This window comes from Pimephales promelas, chromosome 1 (assembly GCF_988280905.1).
Source record: "Pimephales promelas chromosome 1, fPimPro1.hap1.1, whole genome shotgun sequence".
NCBI classification, from domain to species: Eukaryota; Metazoa; Chordata; class Actinopteri; order Cypriniformes; family Leuciscidae; genus Pimephales; species Pimephales promelas.
This window is the reverse complement of record NC_142769.1, coordinates 3,641,026-3,668,914: the sequence shown is the minus strand read 5'-3', so window position 1 is coordinate 3,668,914 and position 27,889 is coordinate 3,641,026. Positions and strand designations below refer to the sequence as shown.

Below are 27,889 nucleotides of genomic sequence, written 5' to 3'. Positions count from 1 at the left end.
AACACTTGCGTTTAAGAACACACTATGCGTCAGCGTTTGGCGAAATCTAATTAAAACATAGCGATAAACATCAACATTTCACTAACACGTGCTTTGGTGATGATTGAACAAAGTGAATGTTTGAACTGGTTCATTGTGAAGAATCATTCGAACCGATTCGTTAAAGTGAAACTCGACTAGTGCTGTGAACGTCTGACACGAGCGAGCTGAAGGTTTTATGTGAGAGATTAACGTTAGAGGATATGGGAGGAGTTGACGTCTCCTAAAAACACTTCTAGCTCGGTCGTCCGACTTGTTTTTACACCGACGTCCGTGGGAATGAAACCAAGTGCGTCTCCACTATGTTTATTGTCGAGAGTGTCACCCTATTTAACATGGGCAGAAGACTCGTTTAGGGTTGTCCTTCGTCACGACCGAAACATTTAACTCAATGTTTGGGATTTATTTGTAATACTTGGAGAATTAGCGACTGTCTCGATGGAAGAAGAACCGCTGCTCACGGGCAGCATTAACCGGAGCTCTGGAGATTATGGATCTCATGATAGTCTACATCAACATAAAGAATCGAGATCAAGACGGCTGTCATATTCAGTCACTGATGATAGTGAGGAGCAAGGTATGTATTTATTTAGTTTATGACCTGAGACAAGTGTCCTGGGCTACTGGCTGACTAAAACATTGTTCAGGCATATCTTCTGTCCAGGCTGGTGTCATATTCACCGTAACTTTCTGTTTTTGCTGTCAGACAAACACGCCATTGTCTCCTTATTTACTGAGTTGCTCTTTCAGGTCACTTTGACTTCAAATATGCTGTTATTGTGTTCTAGCATGTATCAAATTACAGAGATTAAACAAATGTGGCAACAGCTTAATTTTTAGTACTCTTAGTACCCTGGAGATGTTGCAATATAAAATCTGAGATATACACTACATTTATTCAGATTAATTATGTATATATAAATTCAGAGTGCAGTTATCGGACGCAGGGTGATCCAGTAAATTTCCAACCTGTGGCATAAAATGGAAGTCTTAAAAGTGTCATCTAATTTTTTTTTGTAAAGTCAGTTACATAAAACAGTAGATCTAAAAAATAAGATTAGAGACTCCTGGACAAACTGTTAGTTCTTAAAGGTGTAGTAAGCAATTTCTGAGAAACGCTGTTGAAAGTGAGCGCCACAACACTTTTGTAGCCAATCAGCAGTGTCCACTAATTATGGGGGAGGAGAGAGAGTGAGTTTGAAAAAGCATAACTTTCTCTCCACTTTGGCCATCCACAAACATTGAGATGGCGTTTTTGTCAACAAAGACGAAGCTTTTATTGAAAAAGATAGTCTGGACTGTGAAACGATGACACATGTTTAGTCATGTGATGCATATTGTACCCTTAAATATCTATGGTTATTCCGGCATTGTTGTGCCTGCTATTTACTTTCATAGTGTTTTCTGTTGTAGAATCTTCCTACAGTCCTGTCCTGTGGCATTTTCAATGCCATTTTCAAATGTAGACATTACAAAAGAGAAAAGGTCAGGGGATCAGGCTCAGGATCAGGTCATGATCAGACTAGAGCTTTAGGACCCGCATTAGTAGTATTAGAAAAACCTTCCAGTGCTGGAGAGACCCAAGCGGGATGGCCTGTTGATACTCTGCTTCATACGCGAGTATAGGCCTGTGAAACGATTAATCGCGTCCAAAATTAAAGTTTGTATTTACATAATATAAATGTGTGTACTGTGTATTATTATGTTGTATATAAGAACACATGCATTTAAGATGTTTAAGAAGAATGTTTATATATAATAGAAAATTAGGCTATATATAAACATATATTTTGTATACTAGAGCCCGACCGATAAAGTATTTTGAAGGCCGATACCGATACAAATATTTGTTGGTTTTAAAATCCGATATTCCGATATATCGGCCGATATTAAATTATTTTTTTTTATTTCAGAAACACGCAACAAACCATTAACAGATTTCTCTAACATTAGTTATTTGTAGTACTAAAATAATATGATAATGCATTTTAAAAAGAATCTTGTTTCTTTTATTGTCACAACAGAACAAATGAACATCAAAATATATTAAAGTTCTGATAAATAAAATAATTATTAGTCCCTACATTGCCTTTTAAGCTACCTGGAACCTGGATCAGCAGATTGCAGGATGTGTGGCGCGTTATACACGTGTGTTGCCAACAGGAACGGTGTAGAGTGCCCTCTGGTGGACAAACTATACAACTCCAACACTCATGACATGGTTCAAGCGTGTTTTGTCCGTTTTTATTTTATTTTTGAAATATTCATTTATCGGCCATTATAACTGCCGATACCGATATTTTGGAAAATGCCTAAATATCGCCCTGCCGATAAATCGGTCCTGCACTTGTATATACACGCACATATTTCTTAAATATATACATGCATGCGTGTGCAGTGTGTATAAGTATTTTATATATATAAACACACACATGCATGTATATATTTAAGAAATATTTGCATGCATTATATATATTATGAAAACGCAAACTTTTATTTAGTATGCGATTAATCGCGATTAATCGTTTCACAGCCCTTCGTGAGTATCCATTGGTTTTGCTGTTTCACAGACCCAAGATATGCTGTTGCTATAATTATTAGCTCTAGTAACAGGACAGTTTTGAGTGTCTTTGTTTCTCTGGAGCTGATGTGCTGTTAGCAACTAACAACAAAGTCCGTTTCTTGTCATTTTCACCGTGTTTTTTTGCTAAGCATTATTTTGCTTGGCGTCAGCTATGATAAAGAGACATCCACTCTTGTGTTGCGCGCTTGTGCATTTTGGGGGGCGGAGCAATGAAGGGAGGAGTGTGTTTGTTTGGGTTGATTTCAAATATCAACAGCGTTTCTCAGAAATCACTCACTGCACCTTCAAGACACAGTTTTAACACACTGGCCCACACTGTTTTTGCAACTGGCCCACACACATTTTGTTCTGTGAGTGGTGAATGGAGGGTATATATCAATGATCAAAATGATCTTTTGGGTCTATTTTGCTACAACTAAAATAGTTTAATAGTCAAGCACATAACTCTTTTGTTTCTTTCTATGACACAGATGCAGATTCAGACCTCTATATCCAGCAGGCAGTTGTATTTATTGAGGATGCAATTCAGGTGGAAAATATTTCTGCTTTTATTTTTCCACATTTTCATGTTTTTTAAATGTCTGTCTGTCTAATTTCCCTGTGTGCTCTTTTCCCACAGTATCGATCCATCAATCACAGGGTTGATGCTGGGTCCTTACAGTTATATAGATGGTATTACTCCAGGATATGTCAGTGGTAAGCAAGCAGACATCGGTTTTTTTTTTTTTTTAAAAACAATCTTTTGCACGTGGACATGGACGTGGACAGCTGGTCTGACTGGTACTCCTAAAAATAATATATGACTCGTCTTGCATCCATTGTCAAATTTAATGCAAATTTAATCCTCTCCCTAATTTCATGTGTCACATGGCAGCAATAGTTACTGTACCAGCAGATCATAGTTCACCTTCTGTGGCATAAACTCAAAACGATCTGTGTTAAAAGACTGAGTAATGCTAATGCGTTACAATATTGTGCTACTCCCTAAAAAAGTAACTATTTGGATTACTTAGCGACTTTTTATGGAAATTAATGTGTTATTTTACGTTTGCGTTACTCTTTCACAATTGGGCTGGGGTTGCTTGTTTCTTTTTAAAAATGACAAATGTCATATTTTTGGGAATGTTGTATTTGTTGAATGACAAATGTTATATTTTTGCCTATATAGTAGTCAATAAATGCTAGACTTGTGTTACTTATTTGAAAAATTAACTCTTTATTTAAAAGTAATATGTTACTTTACTCATTACTGTAAAAAAGTAATCTGATTACTTAACCCAAGTTACTTTTAAGGAGATACCCTCAAGATTACTTTTTTATTATTACTGTTTTAAAGTTTCTGGTCAATAGTACTATTTTTAATCATTTTGAAAGGGTAGGTTTAGGGACTGGTTTGGGGTAGGTTATATATTTATATATGCGGTAATGCAACGTTGCGTTCATAAACACGCTGAAAAGCGATTATGCATGTTGACAGCACGCCAAAAAAAGGTAAAACGAATTGGATAACGAATAACTCTATTTATACAAAAAAAAAAGTGATTCTCAATTTATCCAGAATCGTACAGCTCTAGTACGTACAGTTACATCATCTTACTGTATGTGGTTATTTGAACATATTTCTATCTGTCATTATCAGTTACACACATTTGTTATTGAACCCCCCCCCCTCTCTTTCTCAGGGGTCTGGGGTTCACTATTGCTGTAGTACTGGCACTGGCCCTCATTGAGAGACCGTCCTCTCTAACCTACACCTCGGACATTCGTTTCAAACCCAAGCCCTGGGAGCCTCCCTGTGGATTGACGGAGGGGATTGAGATGGTCTGCCTTTGTATCTTCATCCTAGACGTCACTGTGAAGGTAGAAATCCAGAAATATTCAACTGACCACGGGGAGAGCATTAAACGGATAGTTCACCCAAAAATGAAAAGGTTGTCATTATTTGTCATTCAAAGCCATATGACTGATTTTATTGTGTGTGTGACACACATTCAGACTGTCAGTTCAAATCTGATTTTTGTGCATATCCGGTTGAAATCTGATCAGACTTGGCAAGTGTGCACGGCAAACAAGCACAAATGGGATTTTTACACATCTGTTTCAAGCTACACACTTAGAAGAAAAGGTTCTATATAGAAGGGTTAGGTATTTGGAACCCCTAAAAGGTTCTATACACTCTTAAAAAAAGGGTTCCTCTGGGTTCTATATAGAACCCTGGGGTTCCATACGTGGCCAATAGAACCTTTTACCAAAAAAAAAAAAAAGGTTCTATATAGTCTGACTGCTCTGATCGGATTTTGTGTGGTTTATGTGACTTTCTCACGCCACGTCATGTTGTAAATAAGACTACATCTTTATTGCAAACCCATCCATGTTGCAGTTGTTTTTGTTGTTGTTTTTGGCATATACCTACCAGCGCAATGTCACTGCCATACAAACCAATACAGATATTCTGAAAAAGAAAGAGCGGCATGGGACACAAATTGGATCTGAACAGTTGTGATACACAATCATTTTAGATCAGATTCTAATTGGATAGACAAATTATCGGATTTGGACTGACTGTGTAAACGTAGCCTAGGAAAATGTTCAAGATGCTTTTTTTCATTTTTAGTGAACTATCCCTTTAACAGAGTTCATGTCTTGTCTCTTTCTTTATTCAGTCGAAAATAAATGAAGGTTTTTGATGAAAACATTACAGGATTTTTCTCCATATAATGGACTTCAATGGGGTCCAAACGGTTCAAGGTCCAAATGAGAGTTTCAGTGCAGCTTCAAAGGGCTTTAAACGATTCCAGACGATGAGTAAGGGTCTTATCTAGCGAACTGATCGACCATCAAAATGAACAAATCTTTTTTCGAGTCATTCGATGATCGAAATGATCGAAAAGATTCGTTCGTTTTGATGAACGAGTTCGAACAGGAGAGTCACGAACGCGCATCCCGGAACAGAGCAAGGTGACCATTTGTGCTTAGAAAACTTAACGTTTTTATTTATTTTTGAAATGGCCGATGGTTTCGCTAGATAAGACCCTTATTCATCGTCTGGTGTTGTTTAAAGCCCTTTGAACAGTTTGCAGTTTGCACTGAAACTCTCATTCGGACCTTGAACCGTTTGGACCCCATTGAAGTCCATTATATGGAGAAAAATCCTGTAATGTTTTCATCAAAAACCTTCATTTATTTTCGACTGAAGAAAGAAAGACATGGACATCTTGGATGACATGGGGGTGAGTAAATTATCAGCAAAAGTTACTTTTTTAAAAGTGAACTACTAAAAGTCAGCATGAAACAGAAGTTGCGATAGTCTTTTCTTCTCTATTGTGCCTATATCCTAGTGAAATATTTAGGGAGGGAGCAGATTTTGTCCAGGGGAATTGATTGGATGGTTGTGGTTTGCTATTGGTTGATCTCATGTGAGTGACAGGTTGCCCCGCCCCCTCACTCCACTAAACATGTCATCAGAGAAGAGATGTCGCTGCGAGAGGGAGAAGTTATATATAAAACTCAATATTCCATTAAAACCAAGAATTGTCCGTTTTGATTTCATGGTGACTTTAAATTGACCTTTTTGTTTAAACTCTTTTTGTAATGTGACATACGGAACGTATTGAATGTATTGTTTGTTTTGCAGAGCTATCTGATAGGATGGGAGGAGTTCCGTATGAACAAATGGCTGATTGGTTATGTAATAGTGATTGCAGCATCAGTTATTGATTGGGTGTTGAGCATTAGCATGATGTGCAATGAGGTGAGTACAAATCTGCTTATTAATCGTGCCTATCCATAGAGTACATGAGTTAATTCAGCTGTTAAATAAAGGAGACATCAAACATTTACTGCTGCAAAGAAGGCACCAAGATTCCTGCGTTGTGGTATATTAGTGTATTATAGTGATTCCAAACTCTTAACACATGGAGGACTATTAGCGTCCGTTAAAAATAAAATAATTTCTGTATTCAAAAATGTAAATTGTAAATAATTACATGTTTTTTTTAATTGAATAATGATAGCCATTTTTAAAATAAAAATAAACTGAAATGTGACAAAGCAATTTATTCATAAATCACTCTTCAAATTGACTGATGAAAAGACCTGTTTAAAGTAAATCATTGAATCGAAAGTCCCCAAATGTGATCTGCCCGTCTCTATTGTCATAGAAATAAATAAAATGTTTAAAATCTTCAGATTATTCTAAATAATTAGAATTAAACAAGGAGAGGAGCTCGAACACATAATAGTGGAAGATTTTTCACAAAAAATACTTTATTTTAAATGCAAAGATAAAATGTTTTCGATTCAGTGTCTTGACAGACAATAGAACACCTGATTCTATTTATGTAATTTATTTTACCTTATAACGTTCAATTAAGTAATATCAAAAGTTTGTTTTACATTTTTTTATTGTATTTCAAGCATGAATAAAATAAACATTTTTAAATAAGCTTATTTGTAAATTTGGTGTGATATATTTTTTTTTTAAATTATACATTGATTATTGATTTCTTCATTTCATTCAAAGGAGTAGTTCACTTTTAAAAAAAACTTTTGCTGATAATTTACTCCAGGATTAAACATTCCAGGATTTTTTCCATATAATGGACTTCAATGGGAACCAAACGGTTCAAGGTCTAAATGAGAGTTTCAGTGCAGCTTCAAAGGGCTTTAAACGACATCGCTCATTAAAAAAAACAAAAAACAAAGTTTAAGTTTTATAAGCTCAAATGCTCGCCTTGCTCTGTTCTGTGATGCGCGTTTGTGACTCTCCGGTTCGAACTCTTTTATCAAAATGAACAAATCTTTTTTCGTGTCATTTGGTTCATTCAACGAAAAGATTCGTTCATTTTGATGAACGAGTTCGAACTGGAGAGTCACGAACGCACATCACAGAACAGAGCAAGGCGAGCAAGGTTTTTTTTTTTAAATGAGCGATCGTTTCGCTTGATAAGACCCTTATTCATCGTCTGGAATCGTTTAAAGTCTTTTGAACCATTTGGTTCCCAATGAAGTCCATTATATGGAGACAAATCCTGGAATGTTTTCATCAAAAACCTTAATTTCTTTTCAACTGAAGAAAGAAAGAAATGGACATCTTGGATGACATGGGGGTGAGTAAATTATTATCAGCAAAAGCTTGATGAACTGCTCCTTTAAGTAGTACTTTACAGCCCATCATTCACTTAAAGGCATAGTTAACCCATAAATGAAAACTCATAATTCACTCATTTGAAGAACTGAAAAGTCATTTAAATCTTGCCCTCAACTGTCACTCTCAAATCTCATTTACAAATTCACATCAAACATGACATGAGGGAAATTAAGTGAAATTTCCATTTTTGGGTGATCCATTCCTTTAAAGCAGGCCTGATCCCAAAAGGCCACTGTCCTGCAGAGTTCAGCTCCAACCCCCACTAAACCCATCTGAACCAGCTAGTCAAGCTCTTAACTACCAGCCAGGAGCTAAACTCTACAGGACAGTGGGCCGAGTTTGGACACCCCTGCTTTAAAGTCTTCAGTGAGTAAACACTGAGCAGGTCTTGGGAATTGCCCCAGGAATGACTCAATCAGCAGTGGACCGATTGTTATATTGCCCTGTCATTCTGTCCCACAGAGTTTGAGAGTCAGGAGACTGATTCGCCCGTTTTTCCTCTTGCAAAACTCTTCACTCATGAAGAAAACTCTAAAATGTATCAAAAGGACTCTTCCAGAAATAGCGAGGTAATTATATATATATTATTCTTTGTGGGTTTTCCCATGTGGGACTTATTTTCACTTCTCAATTTGGATGGTGTCTCATTCTAATATTGCAATTTTAAAATAATGCCAGTAAACATTGACCAAAATTGTTCTCTCTGTGTTTCTCTCGTTCTCTTTCAGTGTCGTCCTACTCCTGGCATTACACCTCTGCATATTCACCATGATTGGAATGCTGATATTTGCCAAAGCAGATGTAATAAGTGTTCACAATATAATCTTTGCCAAATAACTCGTCCCTTATAGTAGTAGTTCACTTAAAAAAAACAAAAAACAAAAAAAAACTTTTGCTGATAATTTACTCACCCCCATATCATCCCAGATGTTCATGTCATTCTTTCTTCAGTCGAAAAGAAATTAAGGTTTTTGATGAAAACATTCCAGGATTTTTCTCCTTATAATGGACTTCAATGGGAACCAAACGGTTCAAGGTCCAAAAGACAGTTTCAGTGCAAACTGCAAACTGTTCAAAGGGCTTTAAACGATTCCAGACGATGAATAACGGTCTTATCAAGCGAAACGATCGCTCATTTAAGTTTTATACGCTCAAATGCTCGCCTTGCTCTGTTCTGTGATGCACGTTCGTGACTCTCCTATTCGAACTCGTTCATCAAAATGAACAAATCTTTTTTCCGTGTCATTTGGTTCATGACTCTGGAAAAGATTCATTCATTTTGATGAACGAGTTCAAACAGGAGAGTCACGAATGTGCAAGCAAGGCGACCATTTGAGCTTATAAAATGTACACTTTGTTATTATTATTATTTTTAAATGAGCGATCGTTTCACTTGATAAGACTCTTATTACCCCGGAAGTGATCTCTCGCGCGGTTGTGAAAAAAATTCAACGTTGATCTGAGTTGAAAAATTCAACTCAGATCAATTGGATGTGTCTGTGGATACAAGAGGTAAAAACAATATAAATATTGTTAATTTTCTTACACAAACGACGCGTTTCATGTCTTAGGCCATCAATGTGTACTTACATTTACGAGGTGGTGACCATAGACCTCCATTATATGACTGACAGACAAGAACGGTTTGACCTAAAAATATCAAAATTAAAAATACTGTGGAAACAAAGACACCTACATCTTGGATGCCCTTGAGGAAAGCTAAAACATACCAAAAATTTATTTCAAACTATCCCTTTAAAAATGCTAATAACATCTAACAAACGTAATGTTTTGAATAATTTAGTTTTTAAATTGGCTCACAAATAATAATCAATGCAAATTCTCCAGTTGACCAATTCTGTGTGTTTCTGTAGGACCCTACGAAGAACGGAGAGTGGGAAACATACTTCAAGAACCTGCCGAAAGCCCTGTCTTCTCTGCTAGTGCTGCTCACCACCGCCAATAACCCTGACGGTACGTCTTTATGTGGCTGGAAATGTTGCTGAAGTCTATCAGTAGGTGCGACTCTCTGAATGACTCAGTAAAGTTTTAGATGACATTTTGGCACTGCTGTGTCGAATTCTCCGTCACTTCTGGCTCATTGCAGTAGAAGCTGTGAGTCATTGGCTTTAATCACATGACACGATGTCCTGTGACATGTCATAACGTTCTGTTAAACTGTAACAGGTATCTGTGTTTGAAATGCCCTTCAACCTTGTAATCCCAACATGTCTTCCTCTCAACAGTCATGATCCCAGCATACTCTCTGAACCGTGGATATTCTATATTTTTTATACTCTTTAGTGTGTTTGGTAAGTTTTATGGCACTAAATGTAAATAATGCTTACTTTTATAACTCTCCACCTGCATTAAACATTGACATTTTTTATTGCTTCTGCCAGGAACATATTTGTTGATGAATCTAATGACGGCTATTATTTATAACCAGTTCAGGGGATATTTACTGGTGAGTGACGTCATCTTACATTGTTTTTTTTTTAGGAATTTGTGGCTTGTTTATTAGGAGTAGTTCAGTTCATTCTTTATTCTGTCATTATTTCCTAAACCCAAATGACTGTTTTCTGCCATGGAGAACAGAATATATTTTGAATGTAATTTCCAAGCTCCAACAATTTTTTAAAATTTTTGGGATATCACATAAAAAAATCTGGATGGAAATGCCAAGATGTGCAGGATGATAAGAAGACACACATAAAATATGATGGAAACACATTTACTGAATAAATCCCTTAACCCTTTGGGGTTGTTCGTTTCAGAGTCACACTCGGGGTGTTTGGGTCCAAATGGACCCAAAGGGTGGGATTCATATTTAAAAAAAAAAAAAATCATGATTTTTTTTTTTACTCGTTTTTTATAATATTTTTTCCTTTCTTTTTTGGTGTTTTGAGAAAATTAAAAAAAAAAATTATAATTAGTATTAATGCAATAATTATGACAAAATTTCCCCCCATTGAACATAAAAAATAAATTTTTTTAATTTTTTTTAAAGCTATATTTCATTTTAGAGTCAAGCCTAGGCCTCATAAAAGCAATTTTTGAAATGAGATGGATGCCATTTGGTGGACAAACAGCATTTTAAAAATGCAAAACACATGTATAATCTGAATTTTTTTGGTGTGTTTGTGTATAAAAGTGTGTTTGTGTGTGTCTGTTTTGCACTCTTGATGTTTTATAGATTCACCCCTTCACTGTTGTGTGCTTTTTTTCAATTTCTCATTCATTTTCCATGCGGGTCCATTTGGACGCGAACACCCCAAGTGTGACTATTTTTTTTACAACCACCTTAGACTGCTCACATACTGTCCCCAATTTTTTGGGGTGTTCAAATACCAAATACCAACAAAGTCACCAAATTTCTGACCATTCCGAGAAAGCTGTGATTTAAAAAAAAAATTATTCAAATTCTTCGGGTCCGTTTGGGCCGAACAACCCCAGAGGGTTAATAAAAAATAAGTCATGTGACTTTGCCTCAACAGAGTATGTGATTGGACAACTGGATTAACCAGTGGACCAATCACATTGCACAGCATCTCAAATGTTGGTTTGGTTATTTTTAAATGCCTGAGCCCAATAAGTTTAGCCAAGGGGTTATTTTTGTAAGTCACGGACCACAGCACTCAAGATTTTTAACCCCTGAAACACAATTGTGATAGTTTTGGCTATGATTGGGTGGGTTTTGACACAAACCTGGCAACCCTGAGCCAAAGTTTGTCTCCAAAATGATTAGGTATAATGTCCTCACAGAAGTGTCTCACACAATTGAGTTCACAAACATCAGGCATCTAAACGTAAGATAGCGTAAGTAGGGTTGGGTATCGTTTGAATTTGAACGATTCTGATTCCGATTCCGATTCTTTGTTTCGATTCCTAACGATTCTCGATTCCGATTCTTCTAAGAGGCAGGGTCAAAAAATTTAGCTAACCTTGCTAACCAACGGCCTTTCTGAAGGAAATACTCCTTCTGTAAAAATACTCCTTTTGTCACAAATTTTGCATTTTGCCGAGATTTCGTTATTTTTAGAAAAGTGAAGCCACACTTTGGATCGCCGACGTAAGGTACTCATGTTCGACTCGCATGGTTATGCCAACACTTCCGGGAGACGCTTCTTCGTTGGTGTTGTTCAGCGGTTTCTTCTTCCGCTCGGCGGACTGTGAATATCGAAACTAGGAATCGAAATTTTAACTTTTGAACGATTCCGGGAAAAACGAAAAGTTATTCCCGGTTCCAATCGATACTCGATTCTCGATACCCAACCCTAAGCGTAAGACAGCGTTTATTGGGTTTCATCTGCACGTTCGGTGACACCAGTGACGGGTTCTTCCCCGATTGCAGCAACGTTCATATTTTGCACCAATTTCCCAATTCTCTTGAACATATGGTATGGATTCGAAGATGTTTTATGCAATATTCCAAATTTGAGCACGTTAAATATGCAACTTTAGCACTTTAACAAACTCTTTTGAAGGCATATGATTTTGAGCGGCGTAAACATTCTTCAGAATATCTCCTTTTCTACAAAATGAGGGTTAGAAAATGATGACAGAATGTTAAAGGAGTAGTTCACTTTAAAAAAAACAAAAACAACTTTTACTGATAATTTACTCACCCCCATGTCATCCAAGATGTCCATGTCATTCTTTCTTCAGTCGAAAAGAAATTAAGGTTTTTAAAGAAAACATTCCTGGATTTTCTTCATATAATGGACTTCAATGGGAACCAAACGGTTCAAAGGGCTTTAAACGACACCAGATGATCGGTCATTTCAAAACTCATTCATCAAAATGAAGTATCTTTCGTTCATTTCGTTCGTTGAATGAACCAAATGACTCGAAAAAAGATTCGTTCATTTTGATGAACGAGTTCGAACAGGAGAGTCGCATCACAGAACAGAGCAAGGTGAGCATTTGTGCTTATAAAACTTTATTTATTTTTTTAAATGAGCAATCGTTTAGCTTGATAAGACCCTTATTCATCGTCTGGTGTCGTTTAAAGCCCTTTGAACAGTTTGCAGTTTGCACTGAAACTCTCATTCGGACCGTTTGGACCCCATTGAAGTCCATTATATGGAAAAAAAAATCTTGGAATGTTTTCATCAAAAACCTTAATTTCTTTTTGACTGAGGAAAGAATGACATGGACATCTTGAACGACATGGTCAGCTCTTGCTTTAATTATTGATAGCATGATCTGTGTGTAGATGTCAGTTCAGACGTCTATAATCAGGAGGCGTCTGGGTATCCGGGCTGCGTTCGAGGTGTTGTGCTGTCCGGGACGAGGACACACCAGCACTCAGTCGGAAGGCCATGTGTAAGAACACTTCCTTACAGCTTTCTCTGCACACATTCACTCTTACTCCCGTCTCTGATCACATGACCGCTCCTGTTTGCTCAGGGAGCGAGTGGCGGTGAACATGTTCCTGCGGGTCATGAGTAGAGTCCACATGAAGTCTTACTGCAGACAAGCTATTATTAAGGTGAATATAGATTGCAGGATAGTTTAATAGTGTAAACTGGATGTTAGTTTGAGCTGTGTTGTGTTTCTCTCAGGCTGCTCAGCAGTTTCCTGACGGCTTCATCGATGGCGAGGCCTTCCAGAGGCTCTTTAATGAGCTGGACAAGGATTTTATGAAAGAGGTGTGTGATCTACACTACAGGACATATTAAAGTGTGAATCCAGACTCTTACAGGAAGTTTCTCTTTTTTACAGTCAGTTAAATTAGTATTTGAATCATTAGACAATGGTTTAAAGCAGGGTTTGGCAGACTCCACAAGTTAAGAATAGTCTCCCTTACATGTTATGTGTTGTAATTTGGACAGGAAGAGGAATTAGCTACATGGAAACGAAATGAGGAATTTTATTTAGTCCAAAACAACAACAAAATGGGCAAAAATATACAACTGTTTAAAGTTAACATGTCTTTGGGGACACTTAATATTCAACAATATTATTGATCTGACTGCATTGACACTGAGCTGGACGATGACATCACTGTTTTCTCAAGAGCTCCTGAATAGATAAATAATAAATAATAATTTTTACTATGGAAATAAATCAACACTGAACTGACTTAAGCTGGACAATGACTCTATTTTATTCTAGATCTGATGTACAGCCAACACGTTTAAAACAATATAACTTAAAAGTTATATTTAATATAATAAATTATGACTTTGAAACAATCAGTATTATTAAAAGTGCTATATAAATAAAGGAGACTTGACTTGTTTATGCAAGCATTCTGGAAAGTAATGTGCTATTAGGTCCATTCATATAACAAATATAATAAAAAATACATACAAAAATAATATAATCAATTATTATTAATTAAACCGTATTCTGGACAAAAGTGGGCAAAATAGTTTTGATTTACAGTATTTTTAAAAAATATTTCCCTTGATCTGAGCAGTACAAGACTTGGCTACTTTTCCTAAGTTTGCCTCCTGAACACACACAATTTTTTTTTGACTCAATTCTACAATATTAAGTGGGTGAAAACTCCTTAATCTTGTATTTGGGTCAAAAATGGGCACCAATAGAAATGAATGGTAAAAACTAATTTAGAGCATTATAAAATGAGCCAAAATAAGACATCAAAGTCACTTCATCTTTAGGTTTTAGATCTAAGAACTTATTGGAATGATATTTTAATGTAGTTAAAAAATTAAAAACATAAAAAATAAGCATAATTTACATAGAAAATATGGTACTTTTTGACGTAAATAAATTCAAAAATACCCCCAAAATAAAAATAAAACACCAAAAATGGATAGACAAAACTTTATCGAAGACAGTGATGTAACATTTAAAATTAGGATCACAGCTGTGCCCACATTTGTCCACAATTACAGGATTAAGGGCTATAAAGTGAATACGGTTTGAGGGCTACATTAAATAATTTAGTCCAATAATATAACTAAATAAACCCTTTTTTTCAGGAAATGCTGCACATGTTTATGGGTTTTCATTTTCAAATTAAAAGTCATTTGGATAATAGAGTATAATATTTAAACTGCACTCACAGCAGAGTTGCTTTGAATTTTACTTCCTTGGATTGAAATATAAATGTCAGTTCTGTATCCTGTAATTGGAAATGAGTATTCACTCTGGTTTTAATGTTCTGATGTCATGAAGTGTTGTATTTGTGTGTTTTCCCTGCAGCATCCAGCAAAGCCAGAGTACAGTTCTCCTGCCCTGCAGCATATCCAGTATATCTTCAGCCACTTTTACGTTACAGTGCTGGGAAATGCTGTCGCTCTGGCCAATGTCATCTGTATCTGTGTAAGAAGCCTTATTTGCTTTTCACTTGCTTTAATTATCACATTACCCATGCATAAAGAACATCACATACAATTCCAGAATTCAGTCCATTAAAACAAGCTTTTCCCAAATTATTTTTCCCCACCCAGTGGTTCATGATGGAGCTGCAAGGGGATAGATCTTGTGATAGAAATGGCGAATTAAATTAAATTACAAATGAGAAAATATGTGTTTTTACTGTAATTTTGTAATACAAACAGGGGACATATTGAAATCTAGAAATATAAATTATTTCCATAAATTATTTCTAAATAATTTAAAACCTGCATCAAAATAGCAAAATAATTGTATTATTTATTTTATTTATTCAAAGATTGGAACAATATTTGAAATACAAATTAGAAAATACAAATAAAACACATTTTCTAATATAGTAAAAACACATATTTTATAGTAATATAGTAACACATAATATAGTACATAACATAGTAAAAACACATTTTATAGTAATATAGTAACACATAATATAGCACATAACATAGTAAAAACACATTTTATAGTAATATAGTAACACATAATATAGCACATAATATACATTATATAGTAAAAACACATATTTTGTAATTTGAAATAAAAAATTAGAAAATATATGTTTTTACTGTAATTTTTTAATACAAACAGGGGGCATATTGAAATCTAGAAATTAGGGCTGTGCAAAAATTAATTGCGATTAATCGCATCCAAAATAAAAGTCTGTGTTTACATTATATATTTGTGTGTGCTGTATGTAATTATTTTGTGTATATAAATACAAACACATGCATGTATATATTTAAGAAAATGTATTATTCTATAAAATATTTATATAATATAGATTATGTATTTATAAATATATACAGAATTTAAGCGCAAATAATTCTTAAATATATACATGCATGTGTGTGTATTTATAAATACAAAATAATTATATACAGCACACACAAAAATATTATGTAAACACAGACTTTTATTTTGGATGCGATTAATCACAATTAACTTTTGCACAGCCCTACTAGAAATATAAATTATTTCCATAAATTATTTCTGAATAATTTAAAACCTGCATCAAAATAGCTAAATAATTCTATTATTCATTTTATTTATTCAAAGATTAGAACATTATTTGAAATCTCAAGGGTAAAGTATACCTTACAGAATCTTTGTTGACGTTTCTTTGTGAATGGTGCCATCTTGTGGTTAGTTTATGCATTAAAAAAACTCATAACAATAGCTACTGAAAAGACTACAGTAGTCCATCCTGTATACTGAACACAAACCGTGCTCTTGGTTGTTGAAGTTCATCTGTTGTTTTTCTGCAGACCGTCTTGGTTCTGAATTCAGAGAAATCCGCCTCGGAGAGGAATTACTTCTATATGGAGGTGACCGTCTCATGCATTGAAAACTATTTATGCTGCTGCAATAATGAAAGTTTATTGTCTGCTTTAAAACGTTAAATCAAATCCTTTTGGCTGGTGCTTTTAATTTTTTAGCAATAGTTGATTTATTGTGTTTTCTGAATTTTTAGTGTGGTTCAATGAATTTTAATGCGAATATCTTTTCTGTCTTCTAGATCATCAACTGTGCTTTCATACTGTACTATTTAATTGAGATGCTACTGAAAATAGTGGCTTTTGGTTGGAGAGGTTACCTGTCTTTCAGGAATAACATTTTTGATGGATTTCTCACTGTTCTTTTGCTGGTAATTTAATTCTATTTATAAAAATCCTTGAATTTCTGCATGCATGCAATCACTGGAGTCACTTCTTTTATCCTCAACAGGCTCTTCAGATTGCCATATTAATCACATACAGGACGCCCTCTGAGGAAGTGTGAGTGTGTGGAATTTATAATCATAAGATCACTTTAAAAAATAAACGCCTTGATCTGATGTTTTCCTCTCATTTTGACAGGGATCCGGTTCCACACCGGGTAATGGCTTTGTGGGAGATGGTGCGATTGGTCAACATGTTGATTGTTTTCCGTTTCCTCAGGATAATTCCTGAAATCAAGGTTGGTGACCGGCTACTCACATTAAACACCTTGCTTCTACAAGCTGATATTACAGCTGTGGTTGAACACCCTTACACCATTGCATTTCAAGTGTTTCTAGCAGATCACCATTAAAAGCAAAATATTAGCAGAACACTGCCAAGTACTTTGTTTATTACCGACCAAAAAACATGAACAAATTATTAGGGCTGTCAGCAGTAGCGTAGTGGCAATCCGGAGAGTCAGGAGTTTTCCCGGTGGGCCGGTAGTGTTTCGAGGCGGCGAGGGCCGGTCTGATAAAATGTATTTATTGGAAGTTCGCCATGGCCCAAGCTAAGGGAAGAAAACGTTTTTTTTTTATTTATTTTTTTTTTTTACATTTTCTATAACGGAGCATATATTTGCACTAAGTGCCTGTTTTTACAGCAAAACGACGCCCATCTTGAAACAGCCTCAGTGGCGTAGGTCGTAGGGCGTGAAGTACTTGAAAACAGCTTTTTGATGCGCTGAACGCGAGTTCGAATCCGCCTTTTGCCGAACTCTCTCTTCTCCCTTTTCCCAACACATATGTAAAGATGTAAAATGTAAAACCTAACATTAAGGTCTCTAGCGTTATATTTTGCCAACGAACTAAAATTGAAACCATGATATATGGCGTTGCGCCATTATAATAACTGACATTAGAATAGCATCCAGTTTGTGCTGCATGATTACTTTGCTCTGGCGATCATCTGGTGTTTTAAAAGCCTAAATAAAAGCTCAAGGGTTTATTTCTTGCAAGTGAAGAAATTAGGACAAAAGTATTTTAATTTTCCTATATTATAGTGTAATGTAGGTTAAAATATACTTTTGAAATACTCATTTTCATGAGTATTGGATTGGATTTCATGAGTATTGGATCATATTTCATTAGTGGAAGACCATTTATATATTCATAAATGGTCTTCCACCATCCCAAATTGTCATCTGACATGAATCAAGTGCACTAATAATTGCTTAATCTTTGCGCTTTAGTTGATGGCTGTGGTGGCCAGCACTCTCGTGGACCTGGTGAAGAACTTGCGGGCATTTGCTGGCATTTTGTTGGTGAGTGAGCGGACTCCTTTTACAGTGTCACATGCTGTTGTATCATTAATAATGAGGATAGTCTCTTCACCATGTTGTCTCTGATGCAGGTGGTGTACTATGTGTTTGCAGTTCTTGGTATCTGGCTTTTCCAGGGAGCTATAACCCCTCCGCCAAACACGAGGTACTGTACATCAACTGCACATTTAACACAAACATATCTCAATATTACTGGTAAAACATTTGGGGAAAACAGTCTCTTATGTGCAACAAGTCTGCATTTATTTGATCGAAAATACAGTAAAAAGTAATATTGTGACATATTATTAGAAATTAAAAATAATGGTTTTCTAATTGAATATTTTAGAATTTAATATATTTTATAATATTTTAAATTTTACTTTATTCCTTTGATGGCAACATTTTGAAAGACGTCTCTGCATTTATTTGATGAAAAATACAGTAAAAAAGGTAATATTGTGAAATATTATTAGAAATTAAAAATAATGTTTTTCTATTTGAACATTTTAGAATTTAATATATTTAATAATATTTTAAATTTTACTTTATTCCTTTGATGGCAACATTTTGAAAGACGTCTCTGCATTTATTTGATGAAAAATACAGTAAAAAAGGTAAAATTGTGAAATATTATTAGAAATTAAAAATAATGGTTTTCTATTTGAACATTTTAGAATTTAATATATTTTATAATATTTTAAATTTTACTTTATTCCTTTGATGGCAACGTTTTGAAAGACGTCTCTGCATTTATTTGATGAAAAATACAGTAAAAAAAGTAATATTGTGAAATATTATTAGAAATTAAAAATAATAGTTTTCTATTTGAACATTTTAGAATTTAATATATTTTATAATATTTTAAATTTTACTTTATTCCTTTGATGGCAACGTTTTGAAAGACGTCTCTGCATTTATTTGATGAAAAATACAGTAAAAAAAAAACTAATATTGTGAAATACTGTAAAATTGCGATTTGAAAGAATTTACTATTTGAATATATTTTAAACATGTAATTTATTCCTGCGATCAAAGCTGAATTTATTTGCATCATTACTCCAGTCTTCAGTGTCACATGATTCTTCAGAAATCATTATAATATGATGATTTGCTGCTAACGAAACATTTCTGATTATTATCTTTTTTGTTTTTAATTCATTTTTATTTATTTAGTTTATTTTTTTTTCTTTTATTTTTTTGTGATACACTACCTTTCAAAAGTTTGGGTCAAATTAGAACTAATAATAAAAAACGTACACCAAGATTGACTTCTGAAGAATCATAAGACAAGAGTAATGATACTGAAAACTCTGGCTTTGACAAGTAGAGTAATTAGTTATGTGTTGCTATATTTGTATAAACTCTAAAAGCTCTCTCTCTCTCTTTCTCTCTCTTTCTCTCTCTCTCTCTCTCTCTATGTGCTCTCCTTTCAGTCTGAACTCAAGCATGGAGAACAACACGGGTCCTTACAGCATGGATTGTGGCACTTTTGAACAGCTGGAGTACTGGCCAAACAATTTTGATGATTTTGCTGTAAGTTGAACAGCAATCTCAGCCTCCCATGACACCCACGTGGGTCATACATATTCGAATAGGTTTCTAACAAGTTACCAGAATGCTAAAATGAGCACTTATGCGGAAGAAATATATATATATATATATATATATATAATATATATATATATATATATACATACATATATATATTAAGCTTTCATAAAATTAAGGAAAACATTTTTTAAACTTGAAAATGAATGTAAATGATTGAACTCTCGATGTAACTGTTTTCTTCGTGTTACATTTTTTTCCAGTCCTCTCTGGTCCTGCTCTATAACATCATGGTGGTGAATAACTGGCATGTTTTCACAGATGCATACACCAGATACACTACAGAGTAAGATACAAACACACAAACATATACATGCCAATATTACTAACAGGGGACCGTCATTAGACATTGACCAAGAGTGGATGTTTGACCTTTGACGGGTTGAATTTTATATTATATTATGTATATATATGAAGAGTTCAGATGAAAAAGCCTCTTAATGCCATTTGAAATTTTCTTCTAAAATGACCATTTTTTATCAAGCTTGTATATTTAAGTTCAGTAATTTCACTTAAATGACAATTAATAGGTAATCTTCATTGCCATTTAAGTGAAATTACTGAACTTAAATATACAAGCTTGATAAAAATCATCATTAAAGAAGAAAATTTCAAATGGCATTTAGAGGCTTTTGCATCTGAACTCTTCATATATATATATATATATATATATATATATATATATATATTTCAATTGTAGTCTTTTAAAAAGGCTTCTAAATAAACTAAGTGCAATGTAGTGTTGTCAAAATATAAATTTTTCGATTCGTATCTATACTGAATATATCTGAAACGCTTCCAATACTAATTTTCTCCAGAATATAGATCACACCAGCTCTCTCTCTCATCTCTCCGACAGCGAGTGACACACAAACCCGCCTCTCCTCACTCACTCGTTTCTTTTGTTCCCGATGAATGTTGTAGGTATTGCAGGGCTTGAATTTCAGCATGGTATTGGACATAATTTTACTCATTTCCATAGACTTTATGCTCACAGACACAAAAAGTGCGGCTTAAAAAGACTTCTCGCTGCGTATCGCTGTAAATCTTTTCCGCTGCGTATCGCGCTTAGACAGTCAAATACACTCAAAATAATGTCAAAATGTCGGTCTTGGTGAGTATTCACACAAACAATGTTTTAAAGGAGTAGTTCACTTTTAAAAAATCTTTTTCTGATAATTTACTCACCCCCTTGTTATCCAAGATGTCTATGTCTTTTTTTCTTCAGTCGAAAAGAAATTAAGGTTTTTGATGAAAACATGGATTTTTCTCCATATAATGGACTTCAATGGGAACCAAACGGTTCAAAATCCAAAAGACAGTTTCAGTGCAAACTGTTCAAAGGGCTTTAAACGATTCCAGACGATGAATTAGGATCTTATCAAGCGAAACGATTGCTCATTTAAAAAACAAAACTAAAAAACCCCGAATGAACGAATCTTTTTCAGAGTCATTTGGTTCATTGAAGTCCATTATATGGAGAAAAGTACTGGAATGTTTTCATCAAAAACCTTAATTTCTTTTCCACTGAAAAAAGAATGAGATGGACATCTTGGATGACATGGGGGTGAGTAAATTATCATCAAGTTTTTTCAAAAGTGAGTTACTTTAAGTGAAAGAAAACAGTTGAGAAAAAAATGCATGAGTAACAGTATAATGGATCCTGGCATCAAGTCTTAAAGTGACAGCAGCATAATAGTCCTGCTGCCAATTTATGCAATATTAAAACTATCTAAATGGCAGTTTTTTTCCCATCAATGTCAAAATTATGGCCATTGAAAATGCTGAGTGGTTAGTAACTTTGAAAACCACTAGCTACAGTGGCTTGTGAGCAAAAAAGTTAATGCCATTAAGAATTCATTGTGCCAGTTTTAAAGGAACAGAGATTGCGAGCCAAGACTTCTCGTCCAACTCGTCTCATCATCTGTCTGACCTCACAAATATTCTACTGAATGAATCGGCAAAATTCCCACAGAAACACTCTAAAGTCTTGTAGAAAGCCCTCCCATTAGAGTAGAAGCTGGTATATCTGCAAAGAGGGGATGTCAATGTATTTAAAATGTAATGTCATTACAATTCTTGTTGGTGTTATTGTCCATTATCACATTTTTTTAGCATTCCCATTACATTCAAAGATAGACAAAACGCAAGATCATTTTAAATGTAAAAGCAATTGAACTGCTATCGCACAATGGTCCCCTGTTAGTTTGGTACACAAGTACACACACTCCGAATCTTTAACATATTTGGTTGTTTTGGTTGGGCAGGGCTTTATAAATTTGTACCCATAACTCTTCCATGTCAGGTGGTCTTTGGTCTACTTTGTGGCCTGGTGGATAATATCTTCAGTCATGTGGGTCAACCTGTTTGTGGCACTCATTTTGGAGGTATGTAGATTGTTTTGTTTAAATCATTCAAGATCGGCCATATACTTTCCTGGTCTTATTGTGATTTCATCACATGCACATATATATATATATATAAAAAATATAGCACTGTTATTAAGACTGAAATCTGATGAACTACTGAACATATCTCAATAGCTTGATTTGTTTTAGTGAAGTGCACAGTGCTAACTACCAACACAACACTGAAATAGGGCTATATAAATAGGGTCAAATACTAACCCTTAACCTTAACCTTTAATGTAGTGTTGGAAGCACACCTTTTTACATAGCATTACTGTTTGTCATACTGAGATCCTGAACTGAATCCGTAAAGTCTGACCTTTTCTTGACAGGTTAATAAATCTGTTTGTAAGCATGCGAGTTAACCTTGTGTGTGTTTTTGTTCCTGTGTTCAGAACTTCACCTATAAGTGGGACCGCAGTAATACTATGTCTGTTGAGGAAGTGGAGAGAATCGCCTATCAAAGCACTGTACAGCTTATGTTCAGGTAAGACTGAGCGAATAAAGCCATCGATAAGTTCCCAGTAACACTTTAAGCTCACGCAGTTACTCGTCACATGAATTTACTAGGGCTGTCAGTTAAATGCGTTATTAACGGCGTTAAAGGAGTAGTTCACTTTTAAAAAAACCATTTGCTGATAATTTACTCACCCCCATGTCATCCAAGATGTCCATGTCTTTCTTTCTTCAGTCGAAAAGAAATTAAGGTTTTTGATGAAAACATTCCAGGATTTTTCTCCATATGGGAACCAAACGGTTCAAGGCCCAAAAGAGAGTTTCATTGCAAACTGCAAACTGTTCAAAGGGCTTTAAACGATTTCAGACGATGAATAAGGGTCTTATCAAGCGAAACAATCACTTTTTATTTTTTTTTTTTAATTACAAAGTTTAAGTTTTAAAAGCTCAAATACTCTGTGTGACTCTCCTGTTCGAACTCGTTTATCAAAATGAACGAATATTTTTTCATGTCATTTGGTTCATTCAACGAACGAAATGAACGAGTTGACTCAGGAAAAGATTTGTTCATTTTGATAAACGAGTTCGAATAGGAGAGTCACGAACGCGCATCACAGAACAGAGCATTAGAGCTTATAAAACTTAAACTATGTTATTTTTCTTTTAAATGAGCGATCGTTTCGCTTGATAAGACCCTTATTCATCGTCTGGAATCGTTTAAAGCCCTTTGAACAGTTTGCAGTTTGCACTGAAACTGTCTTTTGGACCTTGAACCGTTTGGTTCCCATTGAAGTCCATTATATGGAGAAAAATCCTGGAATGTTTTAATCAAAAACCTTAATTTATTTTCGACTGAAGAAAGAAAGACGAGGACATCTTGGATGACATGGGGGTGAGTAAATTATCAGCAAAATTTTTCTTAAAAGTGAACTACTTTAATTTTTTTTTGGCCTAGCAAACTGTAGTTTTTTGCAAACTGCAAGGGAGAGAAAGCAAGACAGCACTCGTGTTGTTTGAAGACGTGAGAGCCTGGGCGCTCTCTCTCTCTCTCTCTCTCTCTCTGCTCGTTATTCACGATCGTTATTCGAATTCACCGATCACATTCACTACATCACTCACCGATCAAAATAGGCTTTGACGGGACAAAAATGTGCTTTGGCGAAGATTTAACAACCCGAAACTGAAAAACAGACACGGCCTCTATTTGAGAGCGGCTTTTATTTACCCAAACCTGCAGCCACATCAGGCGTCCAAAAGAGACAGGCATCTATTCGGGACTCGGCTATTATTTGAAGTTTTACGGTAATGAAAGTGAGAGAAAAGTGATAGGTTGGTAAGAGTGTTGTTCAAATATCTGATTAAATCCTCTGTTTTCAGAGAGCATGTCCAAGAGCCGACAGAAGAAGAGTTACTTGCTCAACTACATCAACATCCTCATCTCCACCTCTCCTGGTGACCCTCACCTCCACCTCCAAAACAATCCCACAATCCTCCAGGACTCCATCACGTCTGTGTAGACCTCATGTTTACACATCCATCCGTTTTGGAGGACCTGTTTCCCATTGTAGGATCTGTGTTGCTTCAGGTCGACCTGGGAAAAGGATGTATGTGTTTTCTAACAGAGAGTCACATGATTAATGTTCAGAGGAACTTTAGCTCAAGTCACTCCTGTTGCTGGAATTCCTTCTTTGAGTTTGAAAGTTGTTTTTTTGAGGAAACCAAACACATTTTCATCCTTCATTTGATGAGAACCAATATTTCTTTATTTATTTTTTTGTAAGGCTGTTACAATCGAACAACAAAATGCCAATCTATAGATTTTTGTTGAAAAAAAAAAATCATGGAAACAAAGGGACATGTTTTTTTTTTTTAATTATATATTTTTGACTGCCATTATGTTTGTTCAGTGCTTTTATTTATGTTAGATTTTACAGAAATCTTTATGGATGAAATGTCCAGATCGTATTTCACCCCAAAAAGAAAAATTGATACGATAAATATATTAGGTAACACTTTATTTTAAGGTCACGTAGTTACACGTTACTACACATACTTACTATAGTAAATTATGCACAAATACAAGAAACTAACCCTAAACCAAACCCTAACCATAGCTCTATAAGTACATATCACTCCAAATTTACTTAAGTACAATATAAATGTCACCGTAAAATTAAGTGTAACCAAATATTGTATAAGAAAATGACACACATGCCTCTTTCAAAATGATCAATACTGCAATGTGAAAAATAAACACAAAGTATATAGTATTTAAATTTTCAAAAGACAATTGTAAGTATGGTAGTATTTATTTTATACATTATGCAATAAAAATAATTCAGTCATTATGTCCTGACAGGATTGAGACGTTTGTTGTTTTGTATTAATGTAAATAGTACATTTCTGGTTTATTATCATGCAAATGTCACAAATCAAATGGTGAAAAATGTAATATTTTATTTTTCTTTGAAATTTGGGGCAATTTGACTTGGACTTTTAGTCAGTGAATTTGTGTGAAAATGTTTTCATATTATCAACAGATGGTTTTAAATGGTTGAATAACAACCCTGTATTTTGCTCTTTCTGTTCTACGAGAAACTTGTTGATTTAAGTGTCTCTGTTAAATGTCTATACAGGCAAATCAGATTTTTATCATTATAGTTTTAGCGTGCTTTGTTTCAAACAACTTTAAATGAAATCACATTTTATAAGAGGACCACACAACACAAGCCTGATCTTACACAAGTGTCTAATTTTCAACACAGTCTACTTAGCGAGACCATTTTATAGGTGATTATATGGACTTCCTCAGCCTCCAGGAAAGTAGATTAACACACACACACACACACAAACACACACTTTTCACTGATTAGGGGGGTAAACATACACACCCAAAACAGAACATGGTCTGCCTAACCTTGTGTTGAACACACACATCAGAGTGACACAATCATTCCCCTCATCTTCCAAACAAACACAGAGTTCCCTTACACTGTTTGTTTACCTTTCCTCTAGATGTGCTGTCGCCTCAGTGAAGGTTTTCAGAAATCCTTCCAAAATTGTTCTAATATTCCCATTTGCTGCTCAAAAATTATTTCTAATATCAATGTTGAGAACAGTTTTTGCTGTTTAAAAGGGTACTTCACAGCAAAAAAGCACACCCACCACATGTGAGTCAAAAGTAGGAAATACTTCTTAGCAAACTAGTGGTGTCAACAGGTATTGTGGCCGGGTGCAAGAATTGTGGTTTCCAGTGAAGGGTTCACTGGGTTACGCTAAAGGAGGTAGAGAATCAAAAACCCGATCTCACGGGAATTCGTACAAATTTTACGAGGTGACTAATTCGTAACAATTTGTACGACCTCACTCGTACGAATTAGTAAGATTTTGCTAAATCGTACATATTTTACGAATTAGACAATTCGTATGAATTCGTACGAATGACCTACCCCTGACCCCGCCCCTAAACATAACCATCACGTGGGTTTAGACAAATCGTACAAATTCGTACGTCGTATGAATTAGTACGAATTAGCCACTTTTGAATCACTCGTACGAATTGGTCGTGAGATAGCGTACAGACCATGGCCCGTATCCCTAAAGAATTATTGTGCAAAAATAGCTCCAAGCGACAAAATCTCATGACGTTTTCTTAAAATTTCCCCTAAAACTGACATGAAAATCCCAGTTAATATAAAAGCTATTCCGCAAGCGCTTAAAAAAAAGGCTCCCAAGGCGAAGATCTGCTAAGAGCAGAGGGAAGAGGACTTTTAGTGGCTCAGGAGTTCCCCTAAGCAGCTGCACAAAATGTCCTGCAAACACTGGATGACAGGGAATTATTGAGACGTTACAGATTGGGTCGTGCAAGAATCATAACCAGACTGAATTGTAACATTGCAATTTTGTACTTCATTAAGGACAGCCCCTTGAGATAGGCCATCTTGTTTTCAATGGGGTCCCATATGGGAGTGAAAGTACATATGCCAGCTAGGATATTAATGAGCAAATAAGACACGAATCATTATTTGAACTGGGTGTTTTGAGCTTATGTTTTCACATATTTTAGATTCTAATGTTAGGCTATAACCCCTACAGCTTACTATTCATTTTCCAGATATTTTCTTGAATGTGAAATATTATTTACAATTACAGTCTGCATGAGATTAGAGTGTATAATTATGTTTATTGATTTGAGGGTACATCCTTTGCTCATTATCACCAAAAGTTCATTTTCATCAAACTTGTAGGGTCAACCACGGCTTTTGAAATGATGACTCATACCTAGCAACACTAAGATCTGATTTTCCATTCATTCCTTGCTCAGAGTTCACTGAAAATGTTCCAAGCTAAAACTCCTGGCAAGGAATTTTTAGGTTAAGGAGCTCTCTGAGAGGATTCTCAGAATCTTTAGGGATACGGGCCCAGGAGCACAGTGTTGTTTTAGGAGCTGTTCACCACCATAAACCTTTTATTTTTATTTTATTTTTTTGCATTTTGGCCATTCAAACATGACAACAGGTTTGTCTGGCTGAAAAAAGCCAACTAGAAGACGGGTTTCAACGTGCAAGTTTTTGAAAATGGTCTTTGTGTAAACAAAAAAATCTGCGAAAATGATGACGTCATGCACATGCGTATTAATTGTTTTAAGATAGTATTTGGTAAATGGTAAAAATGGTAAATGGACCGCATTTATATAGCGTTTTCACAGACCCAATGGCCACCAAACCGCTTTACACTTTTGCCTCACATTCACCCATTCATACATGTTTCATCGCCATTGCCTGGTAGCAGCGTTTTCATTTTCGCGCGGATCCGTGTGAATGAGGATTGTTTTGACAATGCCAATGGTGTCGCCTGAAGGCTACACGAAAAACTTCTCCTTTTTTAGCAAATATCGTTGATGAGTAAACGTACCCTGAGGCCAAACAGAAACTTGCGTTCTGGTTTTCCGCCCAACCCCCGAGGCAAACGCCGTCATGTATGCTATTGCTACCTACAGGTAAGAAAAACTGTTGTCATAGTGTTCCATTTTTGCCATAATGCTGTTCAAATGATTACATTTTTGGTGATAAACCTAACAATAATTTGTTATGTTAATGGCCTGCTAAATCTGGCCTAAAAATCTGAAATTATCTAGTTTTCACAAATGCTGGAGCTCTGTCAAAATTAAACGTAACTTTTGCTGACAAATTAACGTGGATTTGTTGGTTCAGTTAGCCTAATAACTGTTAAATAGAACGATTAAACTTAGTT

At 35.2% G+C, this 27,889-nt stretch overlaps 1 protein-coding gene across 1 annotated transcript; it reads left to right on the top strand.

Moving 5' to 3' along the window:
* tpcn2 (two pore segment channel 2) lies at positions 1–25,291 on the top strand. Its single transcript, XM_039690922.2, has 25 exons — positions 1–616; positions 3,094–3,152; positions 3,243–3,319; positions 4,306–4,483; positions 6,258–6,374; positions 8,235–8,341; positions 8,501–8,573; positions 9,647–9,746; positions 10,019–10,084; positions 10,175–10,239; positions 12,991–13,100; positions 13,185–13,266; positions 13,340–13,426; positions 14,952–15,071; positions 16,409–16,468; positions 16,660–16,788; positions 16,869–16,918; positions 17,000–17,099; positions 18,093–18,164; positions 18,254–18,327; positions 19,598–19,697; positions 19,976–20,058; positions 22,078–22,159; positions 22,576–22,667; positions 24,014–25,291. Exons 1-25 carry the CDS (start codon positions 478–480, stop codon positions 24,090–24,092), a joined length of 2,301 nt encoding a protein of 766 aa, XP_039546856.2. The 5' UTR covers positions 1–477; the 3' UTR covers positions 24,093–25,291.
* Positions 25,292–27,889: the final 2,598 nt, after the last annotated feature.

Coding starts and splice junctions, on each gene's coding strand:
- tpcn2 (XM_039690922.2), top strand. CDS start 478: ATGGAAGAAGAACCGCTGCTCACGGGCAGCATTAACCGGAGCTCTGGA. Junction 4,484..6,257: donor TCCTAGACGTCACTGTGAAG/GTAGAAATCCAG, acceptor TTTGTTTTGCAG/AGCTATCTGATAGGATGGGA. Junction 13,427..14,951: donor ACAAGGATTTTATGAAAGAG/GTGTGTGATCTA, acceptor TTTTCCCTGCAG/CATCCAGCAAAGCCAGAGTA.